The sequence below is a fragment of the Prionailurus bengalensis genome, chromosome D2 (genome assembly GCF_016509475.1).
Source record: "Prionailurus bengalensis isolate Pbe53 chromosome D2, Fcat_Pben_1.1_paternal_pri, whole genome shotgun sequence".
NCBI classification, from domain to species: Eukaryota; Metazoa; Chordata; class Mammalia; order Carnivora; family Felidae; genus Prionailurus; species Prionailurus bengalensis.
The window spans coordinates 11,124,205-11,151,202 of NC_057351.1; the positions used below are offsets into that span (position 1 = coordinate 11,124,205).

The window sequence follows — 26,998 nt, forward strand, 5'->3', positions numbered from 1 at the left end:
AAACGATTGGGTTTCCAGTCCTGTGGCTGGGAGGGCAGAGTAGAAAGTACACAGACTTGGGAACTGGCCTACTCCCACACTTACTATGCAATCTTAAGCTTCACTTCGCTCATCTGTAAAATAAGAATAAAGCTCATGTCCTTATAAAGCTAAACGTTACCACAAGTGTGGAACACAAGTTACCACACCTCGAAGCTACCGAGACCTCTGAAGTTGCAGCTTACCATCATCTTTACTGGACATGATACATTCCCGCTTCAACCTTCAGTTACATACCTAGCTGCTACAGACATTGCTTGAAATTTAAATAACGATATATATATATATATATATATATATATATATGATCACAAAAATAACAGAATGCCATTTATTAGTAATTTACAAAATACGTTTTCACCCACAAGTGTTTATTACAATTCCAAACACTGAAATCAAGAGACAAGGAATGTCTTAACATTCTTTTAAGTGTAGCACTACTATGCTCACTTAGACAAAAACGTATCCATTTACCTTGCATCCAAAGTCTGACCCAAAATATGAAGACAGTTGACAATTGATGTGGCATCATTTCCTAAAGAGCAAACAAAATGCTATATAAATTGCCCGGAGGATTTCTCAGAGACCTTTTCTGGTAATATTTGTGTACCAAAAATTAGTCAACAGTACAACCCGACAGTAACTCAATTAACAAGATTTTTTGATAATCAAGTTCAAAATCATGCGGTTTTTCTGCTCGAAAGTGGTTATGCAAATGTAAGTAGAAAAGCAATAAAGCATGTTTCATCAAATAGCTGACATACTCAAGAAGCATTCAAAGCACTGTGCCAGGCTGAAGTGTTTTAACTGAACTCTTCAAATATATTCACCTCCCCATATTGGCTCATCTTCCTCCTAAGTCATAATGTGTAGCAACTTTTTAAAATCAGCTCATATCCTTTATGAAACGAGATGGGCTAAAAGTCCCATAAATAAATTGAATTCCTTTGCAATTACCCAAGCGTCTCTGCTTTCTTATTCCATTCAACTGCATTCGGATGAATTATTTTGCCCAAGTGTTTTTGGCCTTCGGTGAAAACGAGCCACCAAACTATCACGTAAATAAGCATCAGAAGCTGAGGAAGTTAAATCCTACCCTTCTCAGATATTTGAAATGGGGATGGCTTTTCTTGAAAGATGACATTCACCCATTTTAACTGTGTATTTTATCAGAAAGTACAGAAATAGGAATGATGAATTACTGTACCTATTTGACTTTGTGATGAAGATACATAATAGCAAATAAATAAAATGATGAATCCAAAGTTACAAAGTAATTTGGCCACTCACAATACAGCTTGCCATTATTGCTTCCTCATTTTATAGTTCCCTATTTATAATACATAGAGTCATTTCCCGGGTCCTGAGGTCTATATGTACATTTTTAATAACATTTGAGTATGTTACATTCTTTTGGCAAAAAAAAAAAAATCTTTATATGAAAATTAACAACTGCCTTAGAATCTGGATAAGACAGTTTAGTGATATGATATACATAAGAAAAAAGAAAACTAAGTTGTTCATTGCTAGACTGAGTTCTTTGATAAAATGTCCCATTCATCTCGTGCTTTGATTCTCAGGATTTCTGGTAATAATGAAGACAAAATCAGCAGAAAGGCAGAATTTGTTATGTCCCTGTCTATTGATTCGTAGGGCTTTCACTGCAGCCCATGGAAGTATTACTCATTTAATTATTCATTCACTCAATAAATACATGTCAAATACCAGGCATTCTGAAACTTCCAGTTATAAGTGAAACAGAGTTCTCATGGTACTTGCATTTTAATGGAGGACACAGTTAATAAAATATTAAGAAAAAAATCAATATGAACCTAATACCAGGCTACAGTAAAAACTATATATTTATATATATTAATTATATAACTATATATATATAGTTACACACACACACATACATATATCAGAGAATAGGGATAAGAGCAACTGGGTAGGGTAATAAGGTGAGTGGTCACAAGGCTCTAAGAAGGTGGCATTTGAGCAGAGATTTGAATGAACAAATCATGCCTATATCTGGGAGAAGGGCCCAGACAGAGGGAACAGCACGTGCAAAGGCTCTGAGGCAGAAAATGAAGCTGGTGTTCCACGTAAGGCAGTGAAGGTGGCTGATGTGTGATCAAGATTCAGGGGAAAGAAGGGGGGTATGAGGTAGAGAGGAGGGGACTGGCCAGGTTTTGCAATTAGAGCAAGAAGTCTGATTTTTTTTTTTTTTCAGGTGCAACAGTAAATATCTTTAGGTTTTGAACAGGAAGGGTTCTGGTTTCTATTTTAAAAGGACTAATTCACACTGTGTGAAACTCTGGAAGGGCAAGAGTGCAAGTGGTTAGGAAGCTGCTACAGTCAATGACACTGAATTTGCATTAGGATACCAGCAGTGAAGAAGTTAAGAATTCATTTTAAGCCTTCGCTTATGGACTGAACGTGAAATGAGACGGATAGGAATCAGGGACAACTCCAAAATTGGGTGAGCACTTGTATGAGCAATTGGGTGAACGGTGGTAAGATTTACTGATGTAGAGAGAGCACAAGACAGGAGCGGGATGAGGGAGCTGGGGGCAGCTCAATCTGCTTCAGGTAGGTTCAGCGTGATGGGCCTATTAATGTCAGGTAGAGAAGCAGAATAGGCTGCCGGTGCACACATCTGGAGTGCAGAGAACACAGCTGGGTTGGAGCTACACATTTGGGCCCCATAAGCATACAGATACTTTGAAAAATCATGGGCCTGAATGAAATTGGCCAGCATGTGCATAAATACAGAAGAAAAAAAAGGTCTCAGGGCCTCCAATGTTTGGAAGTGTGAAAGATAAGGAGGAGACGGCCCAGAAAATGAGAAAGAGAAGGCCCAGGAGGGAGAGGGGACACAAGGCAACGTGTGAGACTCTAATGGAAGTTATTAGTTAGCCCCAAGTCAGAGAGGCTGGCCCCTCACTCTTTGTCCTAAAACTCAGCTCTTTTTCCCTTTCCCTTCCAGTCTGCTGTCTCCTCGTATAGAGGACCAGTGTTTGTACTTTGAGCCTTCTCCAAAGAAATGGCTGGGGTATGGTAAACCTCCATTCATTATGAACTCGTGAGGCGGGATTTCTCTTCCTGGTGTAGGCCAGCCCCGAGAATAGTGTCCGGCAAACAGCAGGTATTCGGTTAAATCTTGTGGGCTGTGAAGAATAGGAATTAGTACCAGTGGCCAGACAAGTTCTGGGGGTCAGAGGAAAATGCATAGGGCGTATGGGAGATTTCTGTGATTGTAGAGTAACCCACCATAAGCTCTGGGAATCGTCACATTTTGGTATACTCCACATTAGATGCAGTATAACTTTGAATGGAAACATCTCCGTGTAAAAAAAAAAAAAAAACGGTAGGGGGAGGCCCCTAAGGAATGTAGAAAAAGTACAAATTGAATCTTCAACATCTTGTTGGGCAGACCAAGCAAAAGCATCAATTATACCAGCAGGGGTAGCGGCCTAGCTTATGATTAGTTTTGAAGAGATAAAGCATGTAGCAAGAACTTTAAATAATATAAGAACCCCGTGCACCCCGCCCTTCTGAAGGCTCTCTGGATCGCCATCACCAGAAATGTCAATCACACTATCGGTAAGGACAGGAAAGGCTAGTGACAGTGGAGTAAGATGATAACATTCTAAAGCGATGATTGTATTTTCATGTATTTAACTACATGTAATTTCTTCACTACTCGGACTAGAATAAAAACCAAAAGTTTGATACTTTCCAGCTTATGCTCTTTCAAGGTCCAAACTGCTTCCCTTGTCTTAAACATAACTGACCAACCCTTAAGGAAACACCCATGAGTTAGTTGCCTACGTGTCTCTGAGGTTGTGTGTTCCCATCAGTGCGTAAGCATGAAAGGTACATAATTAAAATCATAACCTATCCCTGAATCTGACAGCAAGAGACAGCAAGCGTTTGGTTTTTACAATGATTGTACCAACTCATAAAACATGACAACTCTCTAAATAAAAACAACAAAGTTAAAAGACGTTAGAGTCAAAATATTCCTTTTGTATCTTAATCTCAATTTGTTTTGTGGTTTTTAATATAAGGTTCCTGTAAATCACGAGTTTTCAATGTTATTCAAAATCTGACGTGTGATGTCCTGCTTCTGTTCTGTAATGTGATGTTTCGAGTCACTGGGAAAGCAGTGACAGACTTTCTAATTTTTTTTCTTCATCCTCACTTGTCTCCCATGGCTCTTGACACAATACCTCATTGCGTTCGCTCCTTTGAAGAAACGATTAATCTTGGCAGAATCCTCATTAATAATGTGAAATAAAACTATGCTAGAAGCACAAATTTCTCTCAAAATTAAAAGGGGATAAAAAGAGACTGAAAAGGGCCAATAACTTCATTACTTCCAAAGTCTGTGACACTGAACAGAATAAAATTATTGAAACTTTAACCTAGTGAGAAGTTTTAGTTAAACTGAAAATATATTTTAGATAATTACATATTCTATTTATTTACCCCGAAGTAAGTACATTCTCTCAAAGTGGTATGTTCAAAGGAAAGAAATATCTGTTATCACTCTAATACTATTTTCTGATACTATTTTCATGATAGGTCTCTAATTCTGTCGTTTCTCACCTATTTCTTCACAAGAAATGCGTTATTTTTTACATAGCTCATAAAACAAGTTAAATCCAGGAAACTCTTGCCTTTGCTATGTATACTGTCAAGAAACAACAGAACTGTTACTCTAGGGAAAGACCTTAACAATATTTTAGTGATTTCAACAATACTCAGCAAAAGCAGCACATTGCACATAAGTGGACTATTAAATTCCCAGCATAATGACATGTCCAATTTTCAGATATGCACTATCCTCAGAGACCCTGAGTGCTTTAAGTAATTTTCCTTTCATTATGTGTCCCATTAAACACAAGCATGATCTGAACCTTCTTAGGGATAATACGTACATGTACTAGTTTTCTAATATCTCCTGATACAAGATAGCAGCCCTCATTTTAAACACGAATGGGTTTTGGGGGTGGGGAGATAACAGATGGGTCAACGTAAATTTAACACATTAATTTGTTAATCAGGGAGAGATACCAACTGGTAGAATCTACTGTATCACTTTACTACTGAAACTCTGCAAACATAACATTAAGATTTACACGGCAGTTTAAATCAGGCATCTCTTCCTGGGGGGAGAAAACCCAACATTTTAACAAGAACTACTGCTTCTTTTAAATATGTGACAATACTGGGGCGCCTGGGTGGCTCAGTCGGTTAAGTGGCCGACCTCGGCTCAAGTCACGATCTCGCGGTCTGTGAGTTCGAGCCCCGCGACGGGCTCTGTGCTGACCGCTCGGAGCCTGGAGCCTGTTTCAGATTCTGTGTCTCCCTCTCTCTCTGACCCTCCCCCATTCATGCTCTGTCTCTCTCTGTCTCAAAAATAAATAAACGTTAAAAAAAAATTAAAAAAAAAAAAAATATGTGGCAATACTTACCCTATTTAATATCCCTGCGGCTAATACTGGAGTCAAATTAAAGACGTGCCACGTTGGGTTCTAGGGTCACTGAGGACAAACCAGAAGAAATTCTGGAGTACTATGCTCAATTTTGGAGTGTTTGCTTGATTCCAGGCATTCCCAAAAATGTCTCTGCTATCAGATTAGGAAACTCTCCAGCTCTCTGGACAATCTGCTATCTCACTAATACGTGAACAATTTATCAGAAAGTGTGAAAGTAGAAAAGGCCTTCGAATGATAACTATTTTGTGCCTTCTCACATAGTTCCTCTAGGTGAAAGGATCACGGTTGGCTCGGTTTAATGATCTTGTTTGAATAGTCATTAATTATGCATTACTTCCACTTCAGTGTAAGTGCCCTAAGTGGTTTCTTGGACACCTTAAGAAATAAAAAAATATATATATGTGATTCTAATGAAATGTGGGATAATTGGATGCATTTTTCTTAATCATCTCATAAGCCAAAAAAAAAAAGGTAAAGTTTCAGTTATTCTCAACGTAAGAAAATTCCAAATCAAGAGCCCTTATCTCTTTGTTCTAAGTGTCTGCTCTTCTCTTTCGGAATGTAGGCTTCCTAAAGGCAAGATCTAGTTGGTTCATTCCTTCAGTCACCTGACATGGATAAAAGACCTACTATGTGCCAGGCTTCAGATACAACAAGCCCCCAGTGAGCCGAGAGATTTGTGCCAGACAGGGATGTGACTCTGGGGACATCATGGAGGACAGGTACTCGAGTGAACAGAATGTTCTAAGAGTAGGGGGAGGGACTAAAATCAGGGAGGTTGGGGAAGGTTTTCCTGACAGAGTATGTAATATTTGGGTTGAAATCTGAAGGGTGAGGTGTGCAGTTTACTCCACTGAGTGTGAAGGACTGGAGAGGAGACTTAGGTCTGGGGACCCCATTCTAGTAGGCAATTACAGCAGGTGGAAAGACCCTGCACAGAAAGGGATATGGTACTTTTAAGAAGCAGAGAGAAGGCCACTTAAGCTGAAGCATAGACAGCAGGCCAGAACATGGCAGGGAAGGTGGATGGAGGGGTACTTAGGGGATAGTCTATGAAACACTAATGTGGCCAGATTCAGAAATTTTCTTCTCAAGAAAAGGGAAGCCACTGAACCTGCAGGAGAGTGATAGGAAAGACAGGATTGTGGGAAGATCCAACTGCTGTGGAGAACACTCTGGAAGAGCAAGAGGGGATTCAGGGAGAATGGTCAGTTTGTTCCAAGAGGACAGATGACCGATGCCTGGACCGGCCTCCGATGGTCACAGTGGAGAAGTGCAGAAATCTTCATTTTCCTATTCTCACACCCTGAAAGGATGACCCCACACAGCAGAGCACAATAAATGTTGATTGATGGAGTGGCTGGCGGGGCTCGGTCAGTTAAGTGTCTGACTTCGGCTCAGGTCGTGATCTCCTGGTTCATGAGTTCGAGCCCCGCGTCAGGCTCTGAGCTGTCAGAGCCTGGAGCCTGTTGCCGATTCTGTGTCTCCCTCTCTCTGCCCCTCCCCTGCTCATTCTCTGTCCCTGTCTCTCTCAAAAATAATTAAACATTAAAAAAATTTTTAATAAAAATTAAAAATAAATATTGAATGAATGCATCAAATGAATGCTATTAAGGCATTAGATTATATTTTATTATTATTTATTTCACATATAAAAATAAAGCCCTTGTGAAGTCCTGATTTGCATACACCTGTGGCACCACGGCTGTCCCTGTTGGAGGCTTAGTTACCAGATTCTGCTTCCTTTCCAACTGACCAAAAGGCTTAAACAGGCTGTAGCAGGAGGGCTTATGTATTTTCTACCATCGTTGGCATTTGTAATCGGAACTTCCACTTAGCAAAAGTGAGCAAAAATGGTGGGATTAAAAAGCAATATTTCATTAGTTGCCAATGGATCCTTGAAAACGGCAAATGGGATTCCCATCACTTCTCAACTTGCCTGGGTCCCGTCCATGTCCTAACCAATTTTCTTAAATACAAGAGTACACCAACTTATAATCACTAACGAGGATGTCAGAATTCAAACAGGAAGCCTATACATATATAGGCCTATATATATATATGTATAATGAAGATACTAATTTCTTCACTGTTATATTTTTCCATAAAGCATTCTAATGGATTCATCAGAACTACTGTTCTGTGGGGAATAGGGCCTGTTTCTGCTTTTAAAAGACTTAGCTTTTTCAAATATAAAATGAAACGGTTTAAATGCCTCAAAAAAATATATGAAGCATAAAACGTTTTGTACTGATGGTCTCTTTAGTTCTTAAATAGTGTGCCTCAATGTAGAGAATGCATTTTTAAGTCGATAAAAGACATACACAAATATAGAAGTCCAAATGTGGGGAATCTTCAATTAATCAGAAAAGTCCTTCAACTACAGATGAAGTCTGGAAGCATAACAAGAATTTAATTTGGCAGCCAGCTTGGAATAAAGAGTCCCTTACTCATCAGATCCTGAACTCACCACAATCACTACCACCACGACGAATATTTTGTCTCTTGGTATGAATATTCCCCTTGTGTCTCCAATCGCACCTTCCTGACATGTTGAGGGTGTGTCTTTCTAAATCTTTACTTCTGGTCATCGCTCCTAAGACACAAAGCCCGGGCATTCCTTTGTCAACCTCAACTTTTAACTGTCTTAATCTGTCCTTAGCTTAAGTCATAAACAGTTTGTAAATTTAAAGCAGTACAGTAAAAACCACTTTGATCATCAGTGTATTGTCTATCAGAATTTGGAAAAAAAATGGTATGTTAGAGAAGGGAGAAAGGAAAAAATCACAGATAATATGACTATAAAGGACCACTATGTATGTATTTGTGTGTGTGTGTGTGTGTGTGTGTGTGTGTGTGTGTGTGTACATTAGGTCTCTCTCTTTAGGGAAATCCACAATGGCAGAACGGATATATCAAAAATAAATAGTTGATATACCACTTCGACTTCATTCTGGAAATGGGTAAATTATAAAGGCTTAATTATGCATGTACTTTAAAGAGCTAAGTCCTCTAGGTTCCCCTAGGAATCCCTTAGGTTTGAAAGCTGTTAAGACTGCAGTTTACATAATCCTTCAATGTTCATTATCTTATATTCGATCAGCTATGCGCAACTGATCTCTAAGATTAGTATTTATTGTGACCCAGTTTAAAAATGGAAAAACATGGGGTGCCTGGGTGGCTCAGTTGGTTAAGCAGCTGACTTTGGCTTAGGTCAAGATCTCACAGTTTGTGGGTTTGAGCCCCGCGTCGGGCTCTGTGCTGACAGCTCAGAGCCTGGAGCCTGTTTCAGATTCTGTGTCTCCCTCTGTCTCTGCCCCTCCCCTGCTCACGCTCTGTCTCTGTCTCAAAAATAAACAAACGTTAATTTTTTCTTTTTAAATGGAAAAACAAAAACAAAAACAAAGGTTCAGAGAAATCAAGTCTCTCATCCAAATCATTCAGCTGGTCTAGTTACAAATAAAGCATTTATATCTAGGTTTTCCGATTTGAAGCCCACTATTTTTCTGGGACAACCTACTAGAGTCTAAAGCCAGGTTGTAACTGTCATGTGTAAACGTGATATGGATAAGACTTAAAGATTCTAATAACTTGACAAGACTGTATTAGAAAATGTTTGATTAACAAAGGCCTCCTGAAGTTCGTATTATTGTATAGGCAAATGCCAAAACAAATTTGAAACCCTGAAAACAAGAGACGCTAGAATAATATAAAGAAGACACACACAAGTACGCTTTTGAGGTAAAGTAGCTCTCCAGTAAATTCCTGTTAAAAATAAAAATAATAGTATTTAAAGGCTACAGGATTTAAAATACAACGCCTAAATGGAGTATCAGCATCATGTAGGGATGGCATGAATGTTAAAGTCTGGCTTGTCTCCATGGAGAGGTAGTACAAGTTTCATCAATGCATTTATCTTCAATTACTAGTCCCTTAAGAAACACAGGAGGTTAAAGAACAGGCAAAATTTATCCACAGTAAAAGAAGTCTGTATGTAGTGCCTTTGCAGAGGTTATAAACCGGAAATGGCACAAGGGAGGCTTCTGGGGTGCTGGAAATGTTTTATGTCTTGATCTGAGCAAATGGACATGTATGCGTGGATGGAAAATTTCAACAAACTGTATCATCAAGCTGTCTTCAAGATTTGTGTACTTTGCTCCATATATGGAACACCTCAGAAAATTTTTAAAAGAAATTATAGTGAAATATAAACTAAGAAGCCAAGAATTTACAGTAAGAACTTAGAAACAGCACAACGGAAATATTACCATGCTCATCAGTAAGAATGCAAACACTGCTCTTGAGAAAAGGGGTCCCCATCAGAGCGATACAGAATAAGACAGCACTCTTGGAACACAAATGGAGGACACTTGAATCCACTGTTATTACGAGAAAGTTGAAGAGTTTCTAACAATTCTGTCTGCACAATGTTCATACAAATTTTTCTATGTTGAGGAAAAGTCAAACAAAAATCAGTCAACTAGAAATTACTTTGAAGAGATTTTGCCCAATGATGTGGCACAACTTAAATAGGAATGCAAAAACTCAGGCAATTTAAATGAAATACAGGGGCGCCTGGGAGGCTCAGTTGGTTAGGCGTCTGACTCTTAGTTTCAGCTTGGGTCATGATCTCACGATTCCTAAGTTTGAGCCCTGTGTTGGGCTTTGTGTTGACTGTGCAGACCCTGCTTGGGATTCTCTCTCTCTCTCTCTCTTTCAAAATAAATAATAAACTTTAAAAAATATTCACTGTGTCTTATATAGAAATGACTTAACCCTTAGCGTTTCCTGTGAATGGAACTGAACTTACATCTGTATCAGTACACTAAATATTTCGTTACTAAAATCACCCCAACACTGTCTCAAAACCGACAGTGCACAGAGCTAAAGTTTGCTTTCGTGCTTTACAAAAGCAGATGCAGGAAATGAAAACACAAATTCTGCCAGCTGCTCTGGAGTCCTAAAGCCCCACGGCAAGGAGAATCTGTGGCATGTGGGTGACCGCCCTGCATGGCTGTCCAAAAGCAGGTGCGCGGTGTGTGGACTTCAGTCACGCGAATTCTCAGACACAAACAAAAGCTAACTATGGGGTGGGTGATGCTAGAAAAGTCACTTCTGCCACGTGAGGTCCTTGCCTCACTGCCTCTACCATGAAGCTCCAATGTCTGGAATGCAGTCAACATGCAAATCTGTAGTCAAGAGCATTAAAAAAAAAAAAAAAGAAGAAGAAGAAGAAGAAGAAGTGCAGTTAAAAATTTTTTTCTGACTTATGACAGCTCATTCTTTAATCTATCAGAAACAGACAAATGAATTCAAGGGCCCAGTTGCACTTCACCCCTCCGAAACAAAAGATGGCAGAAGCCGCCATGTCCATTCATTTTCTCTTTCATAATACAACCTTTTGATTTTCAAATGTGCTTTGGACCAGCATAAAAAAGTTACAGTCTTCAATTTCACCATAGAGAATGCTACTTACAAACGACCTCGAGGACCTTATCTTGGCCTATGACAACCATGCATGCAGCCATGCAAACATGCATTCATGCAACATAGCAGCACACAACACAGTGCAAAATTGGCAAAGAAAACCAAGTGATGGCCATGCTAGTATTGGTTGCAAGGGTCTCCTTACCAAATAGTGAAATCCTATGCCTGACAAGAACTCCAAGTTTGCAGAATAGGCTGAAGACAAAAGAAAAACAAAAGAGAAAGGGGGGAAGGGGGAGGGAAGATAGAAAAGACAGGGAGAAATTAAAATAAAATTAAAAAAAAGAAGAAAAAAAAGAAAAATAAACAGCTGATATATGAGCAGGAAAAAAGCAACATGATGTCACGCAGAAAGAATCAATTTTCTGAGCAGAATGTGGAGTAGAGGTATTAAAGAAAGAATCTTTGAGTGCATATCTTTAACAAACATGGTTAAAAAAGCACATATTATAAGTAAAGAAACCAAAAAAAATTTGAAAGCAAAGCTAATTAATATAAAAGCAATCTATATGAACCCCTTAAGAATATGACTACTCAAATAGCACAAGGAAAACGCTTAAAATTTTATCTGCCCAAATGCACCACTGAAATTCTAGAATTTTTGTTGTTGTTATGCATTATTATTTAAAATCAGAAGTATGGCACTTGGGGCATGAAATGTCACTTTAAGGTTTAGTATGTTTATCATTTGAACTTTCCTTCTTTCCAACCGTGAGCATACCCCTTCCATATACACCAAAGCATCCAGTGAATTTGAACACAGTGAGGTAGAGATAGAATTTGAACAACTGATAATCACTCAGAAAAATGTTGCAGATGCAGTAAGTTCAAGGGCTCTTCATGCTAATGCTTGACGTAAGCCTATTTCTTATCTCCTCCAGAGCGAGTTTCGGAGCCACTGTGTTCCTGGGGATCGGCAGTGGGAGATCCCAAATAAGGGTGGCCTGCATTCAGCAGGACAGCACTGATATGTACTAACTCTCACATCAGAACCTGGGAAAGACCTGCCATTGTCCCAGCTTGTCCCCAGGCTGCAGTCTGGCGGGCTCCTTCCAGGTCTTCTCAGGAATACCCTTCACTCCCTTCCCTGCTATACTCCCTTCTATCCATCCCTCAGGATTCAGCAACAGACATGTCTACTCCAACAAGCCTTTGCTAACACCCAGTGCTCCTTCACCACTCCCAGTCCAAGCTGAAAGGGTTCCTTCCAGCCTCTCCTAGGGGTCATGTGCAAATCTCTACCATGACATGTAACCTTCCATATTGCAAATGATACTATTTTCACATCTACCCAAACACTTCTGAGCTCTCAGATAGAGGCTCTGCGTAGCCAGAACTTGATGGAAGCTCTAGCCTTGATGACCCATGTGTACCACACCACCCACACCCAGCTTGACTGTCCCAGCTAGATCCTGAGTGCCCCATTCTGTCTCGCAAAGCTCTCCCATAAACACAGTGTGTAGACATGCCCTCCCCAAGACTGGGGATATGGACGATGTCATGGAAAAAAAATGGAGTCACGAGCTCACGGCAGGACTGGAGAAAGGAGACGGAGAATCACGTCTGTGACACTGACTTTTTTAACAGTAAGTTTTGGCTATCATCTCTCATTTCTGTAACAATGCAGAATAATGTATTAATGAAAAATAACTATAAAGGGTATCGTACAGCTTTTCCGAGAGAACAAGCATCGGCAAATCTCTCAGGGAATTTGAGGTCTTGAGTCGTCTCCTAGCAGTGCTAAAAGTTTTTAAAACAATGATCTATTCAAGCAGATATTATATTTAAAATGAGATATTAGCCTCCTGAGCTGCACTGTCTCTGTGTTATAATGTAAACAAAAAAAGAGATAATAAAATAGGCAACGTTCTCCAGGTGCTCTGACCCACTGAGCCTTATGCTAATTCAATGACCATCTGTCTCCATCTCTAAAGACTGAGCGCTTGTCAGAGTCGTACGTATTTTGGATCCCTGTATGTTTATCAACCTGTTTTAAGTGATCTCGTTTTACTTCTTACGAACTGAGACTCTGTCGTATCAGTGTGAAACATTCTGAGATGATGTTGAATTTGTAATGCTAGGATCATGTTTGAACCCAATTCATCCAGACCTAGGACATTTTCCTGGGATGAAAAACACAGCATTATTCTGTGTCCGATTCTGTTGGATTATAGTGAATGTCTGAGAACCTGTTTGAAAAAAAATGACTTCTTAAAATAGCAATGCTTCTTAACTTTGGTTGTTCCTAATCAGTAGCCGATATGTAGAAATAGAAATATGTAGATATGTAGAAAACCAGGTTCTCACAAAGGACAAACTGTATCTATTTCTCTTCCTGTGCTATCATCCACTTTTAGAGTGGAGTTTGTATATCAACTATAAGGTTTTATTACTATAAGCTTTGGCCTATAGTTTCTCTAAAAATATTCTACATAATACTGTCTTCTCTTTCTGTATGTATATCCCTCCATTACTAACATTCTTAAGAAATTATAATTCATTGGGGCGCCTGGGTGGCTCAGTGGGTCAAGCATCCAACTTTGGCTCAGGTCATGATCTCAGGGTCTGTGAGTTCGAGCCCTGTATCGGGTTCTGCTCTGCGCTGATCACTCAGAGCCTGGAGCCTGCTTTGGATTCTGTGTCTCCGTCTCTCTCTGCCCCACCACGCTCGCTTGTTCACACATGCACACACTCTCTCTCAAAAATAAACAGTAAAATAATTAAGAAAAAGAATTCATAACGCACCTACAATTCCTTGGCTTTGATGTCTCACTGCTCTACAGAAACACTCCCTAGAAATTCTCGGTGCTTGCTGATCAGTAAATCAAATAATACTTTTTCAATCTCGGTCCTGGAAAGCTGCCTATGGTACTTGGCATCACTGACTACTTCAATCTGGGAAACTCTCAGTTCTGTTTTACGGCGATATGTTTCCCCTTCTTCTCTAATAAATCATCCTCAGTGTTCTTCAAAGAACCATTTCTGAAAACCCTTCAGATGTAATGAGTCTCTAAGGTTTGGAATTCAGACCTTTTTGCTTCTCTGTCTACTCTCCCTTCATCTGCTTCCAGAACTGTGAGCATAACATGGGTACAGATAATCTCCAAATATGCCATTTCCGGCTGAATAACCTGCCATGCTTCAGTAATTACCTAACCAAACTGAACCCCTTCTTCTCAAAACCAGGTCTCCGTCATTTCTTTTTTTTACCGTTGCCAGCAATATTGTTCCAACCACTCAGCACTGAAACTCCAGCACCGTGGGGGCCTGCCATATGACCCACTGCCAAGGTCTGTGATGTTCTCTCGTCCGTGCTTCCCACATCCAACCCCTCTCTCCACGTACATCTCCTCCGTATTCCCAGTACTTCATATATGTTTCCATTGCACTCGTCACAAGTTGTTAAGTGGTTAGCGCTACATGTATGCAGGTACTCAGATGCACTTTTAAGTGCACTTAATTGGGACTGCATCGTCATGTGTGTGTGTGTGTATCATCCTCAGTCCTGGGACAGCACCTTATACACGGCATGGCGGGCATTCAGAAACGCGTGCTGAATGGATCTGTGGGGAGAACCACCTCTTTAAGGTAGCCCTTCCCTCACGACAGCCTGCATTGCTGTCATGGCCTCTTAGCAAGCTCACACTTCTCAATCCCACTTTTGTGGCCAGACTGCCCTTTATCCCAATGGCTTCATAGGGCTCAGGAATTAAGTAAAAAAGATTAATTATAAAAATTGAAAAGAAAAAAGGAAGAAGGTGCCTTGTTCCAGCAGTTAATATCAATGACAGGGTTCTATCAAATGAATCTATGTCACCCACACTTACCCTAAATTGCTATGTTCTACACTCTATACGTTATCGACACGTAGAAAATAGTCCCCCTTCTTAATCTACAACCTACAGATTCTTGACAGTCAATTCTGAATTATCGTGTCTTCTGTATATCTCTAGCCTGTCCATACCCACCCAATGTGGTCTTCCTTGTCCTTGAATCCCACAGCACTGCATGGCTTTCTTCTACTAGAATTATATTTTTACCCACATACTCAGGTAGTGCCAGCTACGCTCACAGAGAGCAGAGAGCACACCTTACTCTTTTCCACAGACATGATGGTGCTGACTTTAGACACAGTACATGCTCGCCATATGATTTCTAGTGCCAAGAAGTATCCAAACATCTAATGGCGACAACCCATTCTTAAATGTGGAGGTTAATTTAGACCCATGCCGTACTGCTACATGCAACTGTTAAATACGAATTAAAACTACTCCTGCAGTGTTCGACATGGGTGTGAAGGCATGACTTCTTATTCACAGTAGCAGGGACAGTGGGGTTTTTTTCTTTGTATTTGATCCTTTTTTCTTTTTAACCTATTTTCCCTGCCAAAGTAATATTTAACTGAAGTGGTAAGAAATCACATTTATAAAATTTTAGTGATCCCATTGTAACATGTCTAAAAATTTGTAGTTGGTTTTTGTTAGTGTGACGGTGATTTGGGTTGTTTTAAGACATAGATTTATGATCAGAAAAGTAAGACTTTTTCCACTTTAAAAATATATAAAAATGGTAAGAAAAACACCTCTACTATGCTACCCAAGGGAAACAACTATTAAAATCAAGTTTCTTCCCTACCAATATTCTTCTACACATCCAAATTTAGAGGTTTTTTTTAAAGATCTTGATCCATATTATTTAAATAAATATATATATATTTTTACTTTTTAAATAACCATTGTCCTAAGATGTGATATATTTGCATCCATCATGTTAATGGCCAGACAGCATTTTCCATGTGCCGTAATTTCTTTATCATTAACTTTATTCATTTTTCATCCCAGAATTTTTCTGAGGCTAAAATCTACCTATGTTTGGTACTCAAGGGCTGTGATGAAATAAGGTACTTCTATCAGTGTGCATCTCATTCTTATATGTTGGAATGTGAGACCATTTCTCTTTTGGAAATGGTAACGGGAGAAATAAAATGTGCCGGTCCTTGTTGCCTGAGGTGGAGAAAATCTGAAGATGAAATTACAGAAAACCTTCTGGCGAGGCGTTAATAAACAGGGGGCGTCTCAGGCCCCCAAACCACATCAACTGAGGCTCGCACAGAATAGCGATGCTCTTCCAATTTCTTCTATGAGGGGCAGTGGGCAAAGGAAAATTAGTTACCTCTGTGGTCAGTGAACAGCTCTCAGAGTAAGAATGAAAATGGAATGGAGATACAAACATGATGGGGGGGGGGGGGAGAATAGAATTTGCATACTTTTATTTGTATTCTTTCCTATATTCTTTGATTGTATTTCTCTTGGTTTACATAATTGACTGATACCCAAGTTACCAACTCTGGGAACAAAGCTGCTGTTACAAAATCCTACTCTGATGGGGGAAGGGGGTGGGGGTGAGGAGACTGCAATAGCCTGGGCTCTCTGGGATTGAAAGGTAACTTGATGCCTTGGCATTTTCTAGCCACAGGGGATGGTGGGCCTGTGAAGCTGATTAGGGCACTAGTGAAATGCAGAGAGCCGGACCTCTCTTTCCCAGGGAAAGCGGAAAGAAGACCACTCCAAAGTCAGGAGGAGATTCATACCTTGGAAAGTAGCCCCTCACCCCCTTTTTTCTGGTAACAAAGGTGGTGGAAACAAAGTGCGTCACTGGATGGATTCTCTGTTACTTTAACTATAATCGGTTATAACAACTTCACAGGAAGACTATTATTTGAAGAAGTTTGGGGCCATTTTTAACGCGGTTGCAATCTTACATCACATGACATCTCATATCATTAAAGTCAAGTCCAAGGAAAGCTTGTACCTGCTTTATCTCGGTTACTCATTTTTATAGAAACTTCTTTCAAATACAATCTAGAAGCTTGGTATGGACTCCTGTGTAATTTGATAATACAGAAATAGATTTGCTCTGTAATCGATCACATATGTACTAAATTTTGGCATATTTTGAAAAATCAGACTTGAAATACCCAGCAGAATCACAAATGAATCTATGAGGAATACTTGGGTTTAAACAGAAATGAGAAAGCATTGCTAAATTGCCAACTTGAGTGGTGCAAATCTTCAGAAAGGTACATATTTTTACGTCATTTTCTTCCAAGATAGGTCATTATTTACACACAAACGTTGAAAAATTTGATTTCTGTAAATGGGATTTTGCCCTCCAGAAAAACTCCTTTATTTTTCAAAATTGTGGCAAATATAGTAGACTCAGAAATCTTAGAGGAAGTAATGTTAAAAGCACCAATTATTGGGGCACCTGGGTAGCTCAGTTGGTTAAGTGTCTGATTTTGGCTTAGGTCGTGATTTCATGGTTCCGTGGGTTTGAGCCCCACATGGGGCTCTGTGCTGACAGCTCAGAGCCTGGAGCCTGCTTCGGATTCTGTGTCTCCCTCTCTCTGCCCCTCCCCTACTCGCGTTCTCTCTCTAGCAAGAATGAATAAACGTTAAAAAAAAATTTTAGAAAAAGCACCATTTATCACAAATACTAATGTGGTGATGACTCTGTGGATTCTGTGATGGGGGTCTTATTCCTTCTATTCAGCATGATATTTAGCAGCAAAATGGAAGAAAACTCAACGTTTAGAACACACGTATTAACTTGTAGAGAGCATCCTCCTCCGTGTTTGATCCCAAGGGGCAAGGGTCAGGGAAGCCGGGTAGACACTGCATGCTCCCACCTCAAGGTCCCCAGATGCTCTTCCTCAAATGCAAATACACTTCGCTCAACAAGAGTCTTTATTTTGTGTAGCTCTTTACCTCGTCACCATTTCTTTCTCCTTGTTTGACGCATGTCCTCCAGAACAGAGGGGTCTGCTTGCTGCAGATAAGAAGTATAAACGATGGTTTTTGAAATACTGATCAATTAAAGGAAGCACAACCTGAAAGAAAGGAAAAGAAAACAGATCTACATGGTGGACGGAGACTCTGGGGCAGCCAGACTTCCGTCCACCTGCAGCAGGTCCCCCAGTATCCATAGCCCTGCCAGTTGGCACGATTTTAGAGTATGCCTCTCTCAAATCTTACCCTGCTATCTCTAGTCCCGGGGGGGGGGGGGGGGGGGTTGGAGGGTGTGTGTGTGTGCACACGTGCGTGCGTGCCTGTGTGTGAGAACTGCAACTCCACACTGTCAATTCACTGCTCCTAGTAACTACTCTGTGTGGCAAGCGTCATCATCCGTTTTACAGGTATTAAACTGAGGTGCAGAAAGTGAGTGACCTACTCAAAGTCACACTGCCGCTTACCTACCTCCACAGTGTTCTCACCTGGCCTCTCTCAGAGCCGCCTGGCCTTTCCCGCATGCTAATCCTGCTGCCCTTTGGCGAATTCCTCTTCTTTGCCCTGTGTGCTCACATCACAAGGCTCTGCACATGCCATTCCCTATGTCTGAAATGCTCTTCCCACACCCCGTAACCCGTCCACTCCACTCTTCCTGCAGACCTCAGCTCAGTGCTTCATCAGATAACCGTCTACTGATCTCCTCAACTAGGTAAAATCCCCATATTCTCTGGTCTTAGAACATCATTTGCAATTTTGCATTTAATACGTGTGATTCTGAATTAGTCTTTCTCCATAAGAGTCGATAAAATACACAAGAACAATACACATTTCTGGGTCTGTTTCCCATTACTGTGCTCTCCTGGCTTCTAGAACAACTCTTTGCTCTGCTTTGTTTACCCCTGGGTCACCAGTACTTAGGACTTTATGGGACCTACAGCAAGCGCTAGATAAATATTTGTTAAATAAATAAATGAAAAAAAAATAACTGGCATTATCAGTATTTAGACTCAAGTCTGTCTAACTACATTTTTCCTACAATGTGGTATATGGCATATTTATATATAACAGCAACATACAAATTTTTTGTGATCTTCCTTGAAACTTGTGACATTGCCTGGATTTTGATTGGCACATAATAGCTACTCAATAAATATGTGAATGAATGGATTACAGACTCAGAGGAAATTAAACCACATTAGGCGTCTGCAAACAAAATCACTAGGGGTACACAGGGCAATACAAGAATGTATTTTAAATGTATGATTAGAGGCCATGGGTACAGCATTTGTAATAATTGGCTATCAAGGGGGGGGGGATTACAATGCAGTATGATAGATAACTAACAACACGCATCCCAGGATAAACTTGGGATGCTTGATACGGATTTTGAGTGCTATACTGAGTGGAAAGAAAAGACGAGAGAAATCTCCCTTACAGTAAAGGGCACAAATCTGAAAACATATAAAAGAGGCCAAACATGAATCAATCAAAACAACAAGCCATTTTGCAAATGATCTCTAGGAACCAGCAAATGCAAGGACTTCGAAAATAAATTGACAGAAAGCATTACGTCCTCAGGCTAAGTGCAACATCGTATGAACAGGAACGCTTCCCAAGGGCATATTCTGTCTTCGCGACAGGAATCCCCGGGGCGTAGTCTAACCCCTGACAGAGACTGGACACACGCAGCACATGCTATGCCAGTGAATGGACCCAATGAGGAGAATCTGCAACACTTTGTCTCCTGATTGGAGACAGGAAGTCTGGCTGAAAGGAAGTCATGAATGTTCACGGCCTAGGGCAAACTCTTGATAAATTCGTCTTAAATGGAATGAAGAGCGCTATTTGGGTAGACTTTACATATAAACAATTCACCCTCTCTGATCCTCAGCTTCCTCTGCTGTAAACAGTAAGACGCGAGTCCCACAATAAAGCTTACACAGTAAAGCTTCTTATCATGTACAACTTCCTGAATTTATAATTTATAAATGAATTCTTTTCCCCTTTATAAAAGAAATGCTCGTACATTTTTAAATCCTAACAACCAAACTGAAGAAGTAGATTATTTTTCCTCTTTGTCATTTGATAAAGCCCAGCAAGGAGAACTTTGATTCCTACAGATTGAAGTGATTTGTGAATTACGGCAGGAAGAGCAGGGAGTGAAAATAAGACCGGGTATTCTGGGCGCAAATTCATCCTACATGACTCATGCACTTATTCCTGTGCCACAAAATATTTACTTGTAGTAGAACTCACACTGGTAGACCAGTACGCTCCGTAAAGAGGCAAAGATCTAAAGGGTATATTCGGTCGACAAACACAGGGAGTGAAAAACAAGATGGAGTGTATACTGTACTTTAGCAAAGAACTTGATTTCTTGCTCGTAAGGAAAATGTTCCGCCTTGCTTCTGCTGCCACCATCTGTAGAAATGAAGAGTTGTTGAACATGTTTTGTTTACTTGAAACATTACAAGAGCTTCCACCCAAAAAGCAACATGTAGAACACATCACTGTAACATCGCTGAACGTGTCATCCCAGGAAAGCGAACATAGAAACCCATCCGAAATATCAAGGCTAACTTCATTCAGCAGTATGACAATTTTTTATAAGGGATTTTCAAAAGTACCCAAATCGTAATAAAAAAATCTATCGAGGACAGCCTACACACACGCTGGCGTAGCTTTACAAGCTTCTTGACACGTAGCGGGAAAAGTGGAATAGAGTCACATAAAAACCCCGCATCTTCTTTCAGTAAGAAAGAAGCTCGCCAGGGATGACAACAGTGAGTATAAACTCAGTAAACAAAAATTGGTTAGATTGTTAGATTGGTGAGCCTCTAATAAAAATAGTTGCTTCTTGCTGGGACTAGAAGTTACAATATTAATATGCCAAGTGAAAAATTGCAGGAAGCCAGCCTGGGATGAGCGGGAGGACCACGACCGTAATATTCGGTTGGCAAATTAACATTCTGCTCAGGAGTAAAGAAGTTCACTTATGTCACAAGATAATTTCCATGAGCAAAGCAAAGACACCCGAGTTTTCCCCATGGCTCAAAAGGTTAAGAACTGATCGACCGAATGCACTGGGCTTTGAAGTGGCCCTTCTGTGCCTCCTTCACGCATCCACAGGAGGTGACATCAACTCTAATAACCAGGATGATATGCAGACACACGGGAGAGCAAAATATATCCACAACTGGATATACAGTTTTAGTAACATTTGTAAGCAGGGATTTCTTATTGTGTAAGAAGCAAACTGACTGTTGCTTGAAAAAAGTTCTTTTGCAAATAGAAATAAAAGCAATTTGAGACAGATTTTGTAAAATCTGAAACATTAAGTTTGGGATGACTTTTAGGAAATTGAGGTAGTATTTTGTAGTATCAGAACAATGCTCTTTCCAGCGAATGAATAAAAGAAAAGCACGGCTTTTGTACACTCGCAGGCATCACTTTTACATTAAGAATATTACTCTCAAGAATATTGTGCCAAGTGGCTGGATCCACGTAGGGGACTTTCCCATATAAGCTACGTCTAGACGGAATTCTGCACATCACAAAATACGTTAACAGTTCAAGGAATTAGATTGGAAATATCTTCCCTTTTTACATTATGCATTTACATTACACATTTTAACAAAAATGCCTCTGCGCAAAATGCTGATGGAGAGAACTGTGGTCTAGATGGAATACAAAAATCAGAAAAAGGCATATGCATATTCTTACTACGGCCATTAGCCTCCAATGTGTTGCAAAGGCAGTAAATTTAAAGACAAAAGAAGACATCTAGAAGTTTTCCTTGCAGTGACAATGAAAACTGGCAATTAAAATAAATGTAAAGGGTCCCAACTCTGCTCCTCTAACAGAATTCTTGAATTTTCTCTGTCACAGCCGTCTGAAAAAGGAGCCTGTGACCTCGGCTCCTTAATTTCTTGGGTAAAACAACACCTTAATTTCTTGGGCTTTCTATGGATCTAGCCTCACTTTCTGCCCACACCCTTTATCCTGTGGAAATAAAGAAGTGCCCTAACTGGGTGAATTTAAAGTAAGGTTCTTAACACTCCCTCTGCACAAACACTTCTTTATTCAGAAACTTGAACACAGTGGGGAGAAAACCCAAACACATTTTACCCTCTGAATTTCTGTTTCTGTTATCCATGTCGAGCTTAAAAAGTTTTTTTTTTCCTTGGGGTGCCTGGGTGGCTCGGTCGGTTAAGCATCCGACTTTGGCTCAGGTCAAGATCTCACGGTCTGTGAGTTCGAGCCCCGCGTCGGGCTCTGTGCTGACAGCTCAGAGTCTGGAGCCTGTTTCGGATTCTGTGTCTCCCTCTCTCTCTGCCCCTCCCCTGTTCATGCTCTGTCTCTCTCTGTCTCAAAAATAAATAAATGTTAAAAAAAATTTTTTTTAAAAGTTTTTTTTCCTTAATCCCTTGATTTTGCTTTCTCTCTTCTCTCTTGCCAAAAAGAAGAGTAAACTTGAGTTGCCACTCATCTCGGATACACTTAAATGTGCCTGAGAAATTTCAATATTTAATTTGCATGCATAAGAGCTTTAAAAATTCACCATAGCTTCATTTTTGTTTTTTGGATCAAATTTCATTAACTGAGACTAATGTGGCTACTTTTCAGAATGATTCATAAATCATATTAAAAAAATCATTAAAAAAATTTAAAAAATCATTGCAGGACCTACAAAAAGATTACATACTGTAAATTAGTTTGCACGGTTGGCTCTTGTGAAAAAAGGTAGTTAAGAAGAGTGCCAAGGCACAGCATCCACACTGCAGATAAAGAACAGATGGAGAGGGGAAGTTCTTTAAGAGAAGGACACTCAACTGGAAAATCTTTAATCGCATTTGGGAAACGGGAGACCAGGAACAAGTAAATTCCAGAGCTCAAATTTCTATGAACTTTAATCTGACACTGTGCCAAAAACTAAGTCCTAAATTCTAAGAAAACAGTAGTAAAGAAGACTCCTTCGTCAGGATGGGTTTGTTGAGGATGTGTTTATTGCTAAGGCGAGGATGACGGGCTGGGGGAAAGTATTGAAAAGGAGAAAGAATGAGGATTAAAAAACAAAAATGAAAACAGAAAAAAAAAAAGCATGAAAAAGAAATTGAAAAGATAACCACCAGAACACTCTCTTCTTCCAAAGGGGCCAGATTCTACTTCCTTCTATCTTAATGCCAACTGGTGGCTGGAAGACGACCCGACATGAAGCTGGGTAACTAACAACTTGAATTTCAAGTCAATGGTACTCAGGACAATCATGAAATAACAGAAGTGGGAGGAGGCTGTCTTGAAAATCTGAATCTAAGAGTTAAAACGAGGAATTCTTTTCATACTTGGTGGGCCACGTGGGGGGAGGAGGTCTTTCATTTTACTCTAACAGGACCCTAAGTAAAGGGTTCTGCATTGCAGACATTCTACTATAAATGTGTATCCCTCCACAGGATAAACTTGAGGGCTTCACATTGCCTGGAAAGTTTGGGGATGCACAGAGTTTCCGTTTTTTCAAGAGCAGGGCAATTAATTTCAAAAGGGAAGATTTAACTGTACCTTAGATTGGGATATCCATCCAACGTGTCTTTCAAAATAAAAAAATCAATGCCAATAAACATTGTAAGGAGAAAAGAATGGTGTGTTCGGTTTTTTTTAAGTTCTGTAAATTATGCCATCCCTAAAAATGTGTTTGCCTACCGACTGCTAGATTCTGTTTAGTACTAGGTTGGATAGAAAGTGTTTATACCACCAGGGAACAGACCATAAACAGCCCAGGAGACTGTGCTGTTCTACACCCTGATGTAGGTACCTACCAAACTCCAGGATATACTGATGGGCTTCATCCACATAGCGAATGAGTTGCTGAAGGAAACTATAGGCAAATCGTTTCTCAATGGAAGGTGTGTCCAATTCCAGGTCCTTGAATCCCCTAGAGCAGCAAAAATGAAACATGGAAATCAGTTTCTACACAGACTACTGGAAGGTAAAATTTTGCTTAAAAAGTATAAATGATATATACAAATATGGAACATTACCTAATATTCTTGTAGCTACAGGCAAAAGTGAGATTTAATTTGTAAGGAATACTTGGCATATGATATAAAACTGTAGTGAGTAACTCTATTACTATGCAAAAAAAAAAAAAAGAGTCACTTTAGAGAAACGGTGGGTCATTTCTGCCCCCAATTTTTGCCTAAATGATGGATGGGATTTAACCTAAGTAGTGAAAGGAATCAGGTAGGTGGTAAACAGTCAAGGGCATTTATGTTTCTGATGTGTTTATTTTGAACATACTAAATAGTAGCACTAAGATTTAAATGGGTCCTGAATCATTTGCAACATTAAATATGATGGGGATATTTAAACGGTCAGTCTTTATAACAAGGGTATATACTGGTACGTGTGCTTTTACCTGGATACAGCATATCCATTGATCTGTAAGAACTTGAGGATGTCCTGTGCTTTTTCCCTATCCTTGGCTTTCTCTTTGGCTGTCAGTGTATCATAGGGTACCAGCAGGGGATGGTTTCCACCTCCTAAGAGCATGTCAAGACAAGAACACAGCATCGCGATTAGCAAATAATCTGAAATATGACAGAGTGACGTGCATAATAGGACCACACTACAGAACTTCTGGTATCTTCTAGTTATACATGGAGTATACATAAATCATATATGGCTCTTGACTCTCCAGCACCTTTTATGTTCCAATTAATTTAGCAAACCTGTTCAAAGAAACACTGTACATATGTCTTCTAAGAGGCAATTAATGGGGCACCTGGGTGCTTCAGTTGGTTGAGCATCCAACTCTAGTTTCAGCTCAGGTCATGATCCCAGGGTCGTGGGACTGAGCCCCACGTCAGGCTCCACACTAGGCATGGAGCCTGCTGGGGATTCTCTCTCTGCCCCTTCCCTGCTCATGCGTTCTATCCCTCTCATATTAAAAACACACACACACACACATTAAAAACAAACAAAAAAACACAGGGACGCGTAGACATTTGTGACATCCAGGGCCGATAACACCTGCAATCACAGAAGAAGGGAGAAGAAGCCGTATTACCCTCTCCATTCAAATGAACTCTGGATGTGGAGCATGTAAATACACACTAAAACTTGCACAGCTCGAGCTAGTGAAATTATAAGGCAATTGTAAGGGCTAAGCTTCACTTTCCACTTCACAGAGAGAGGAGAAAAAAAGTGTCTTAAATATGGAATTTTTAGTAAGCCTCCCAGATCAAACAGTACTTTATAGCCATATATTCTACGCAAAACCCATACTTGGGTTGCTAAGTTCAAAGCTGCTCTCTCTTAAACATCTCATAAGAGTAACATACGTAAGTGACTGACTAAAAATTGTGGCAGGCACCTAGGTTTCCGGTTAACCTATTTTGGTGAAAAATATCAAAGAGTAACCTTCTAGATTTAAAAATTCTAGAAAATATTTAAACTTTAAAAAACTAATAATAAACAAAGTATTAATAAAAGTAGAGATTTTGTAAAAATTTTTGTAAAAGTTATAAAAGTTTCAGGAAATGCCCTGGTAATTCCAGATGTAGAGATCTCACGATCAGCATCAGTGTGACTAGCATGGTGTACCCCAGATTTCAACCTTATAAGACACGTATGGGAATATTTTTGGAACGGAATCCTGAAATTCCCTGAAACGCAACTACTATGGAAATTCCAGAAAAAAAATACTTAAAAATTAATATTTGGTTTGAACGTTGGTGCAACACAGAGCCTATAATATCAGTGTCCAATATGATGTGGCCGGGAGCTACTAAAACAATCCTACTGAATTTGCCCTACACACAAAAAAAGCAAACAAAAAGGCAAAGGAGAAAATGCCATGTCTGCCTGGAGTTTGCCTGGACTGAGAGCGCCATCTACAAAAATGTGATCACGCACTGAGCTTTCTGACCATTAGGTGACACTATACGATCATAAATGCAAAGGGACAGACCACAGCTACAAAGCCAACAAATGCTAAGCATTTTAAGGAGCCATCAGTCATTTTATACTTTAGTACTCATAGTATCAAGTATAATACAGAATAATCAGAAGACAACAGAAACCGGTATTTTGTGAAAAGCAAGAAGGATACAGAATACGATATTAAGCACACAAGGATCAAATTTGACTTCTGCCATCAGCAGAGATCTGTGGAGATGTTTTATGAAAAAAATGTGTAGATCAAACGTCTAATTTGATCATCCTGCTATCATCTGCTGTTTTTGCGTTTAGTCCTTTATTTCTAGTAAATATACTAATTTGGCAACCACAATGATTTGGGGGGCAGACACCAATAGGTTATTATGGGAGGGAGAGAAAGTAACGAGCCCAGGACGGGGTAGAAACTGAGGTATGCAGCTTTTAGGTGTGTGACTCTAAATGACTTTCTGTTTATAGTTGTTTCCTTGTTCCTTACTTCCTATACTTCACTCCTGGTGTTTCTCCCTCCCTCCCTCTCTCCTTTCTGCCCTCCCCCCACACATACACACACACACACACACACACACACACACACACACACGCACGCGCGCACACGCACACACACACCACGGGCACCAAGCGAGGGAGGTTACTGGTACCTCCCACACGCCAGCCCAGAACTCAGAAGTGAAGCAGAGTTGTCAGCACACAAGTTGGTGTCAAAGTCCCTGGGTGAGAGAACAAATTTGTGAAAAGACACAAGTAGTTTCCTTCCAAAAACTGTCCACAGCCTCTGGCCCGTCTTCTTTCTAAGACTCATTTCTTGCTTTTTGCTCGTTTCAAAACCCAAAGAAGCCAGGGCTGCATATTCTAACACCTTTCCTACTGGACTGCTGTTCTGACCCTAAGCCACTCCCTTTTTCTTTCAAAAGGGGAAGCACGCGTGGAGGAAGAAGAAGGATTAAGGTTTTGAGGACTAATACCACCACCTCACCATCTAGCCTGCTGCGACCATGCCGGTCTCCCAACTACAAAGTATGAATCTGGACCCATACACACGGGATGCAGGGGTTGGGACGTCTCATTAACAGGTGGCCTACTTCAAAGAAAACACTGACCGTAGGACACTGAATGGCCAAGCCACAGTGACTAAAACATACTTGGAAAAAGAGAGACTAGACTTTTTAAATGTCTATTTATTTTTGAGAAAGACAGCGCGTGAGCAGGGGAGGGGCAGAGAGA

General features: G+C 40.1%; 1 protein-coding gene across 11 annotated transcripts in view; it reads right to left on the reverse strand.

Annotated features, from left to right (window-relative positions):
- RYR2 (ryanodine receptor 2) overlaps positions 1–26,998 on the reverse strand; it is a 756,924-nt gene that overhangs the window by 144,711 nt on the left and 585,215 nt on the right. For all 11 annotated transcript variants that reach the window (XM_043596215.1, XM_043596214.1, XM_043596207.1 and 8 more), the window contains 6 exons: positions 24,234–24,357; positions 23,635–23,750; positions 20,178–20,242; positions 17,801–17,922; positions 11,179–11,228; positions 514–574 (listed from right to left, as the gene is read on the reverse strand). In XM_043596215.1, coding sequence (XP_043452150.1) covers positions 514–574; positions 11,179–11,228; positions 17,801–17,922; positions 20,178–20,242; positions 23,635–23,750; positions 24,234–24,357 — 538 coding nt within the window. The remainder of the gene's footprint in view (positions 1–513; positions 575–11,178; positions 11,229–17,800; positions 17,923–20,177; positions 20,243–23,634; positions 23,751–24,233; positions 24,358–26,998) is intronic.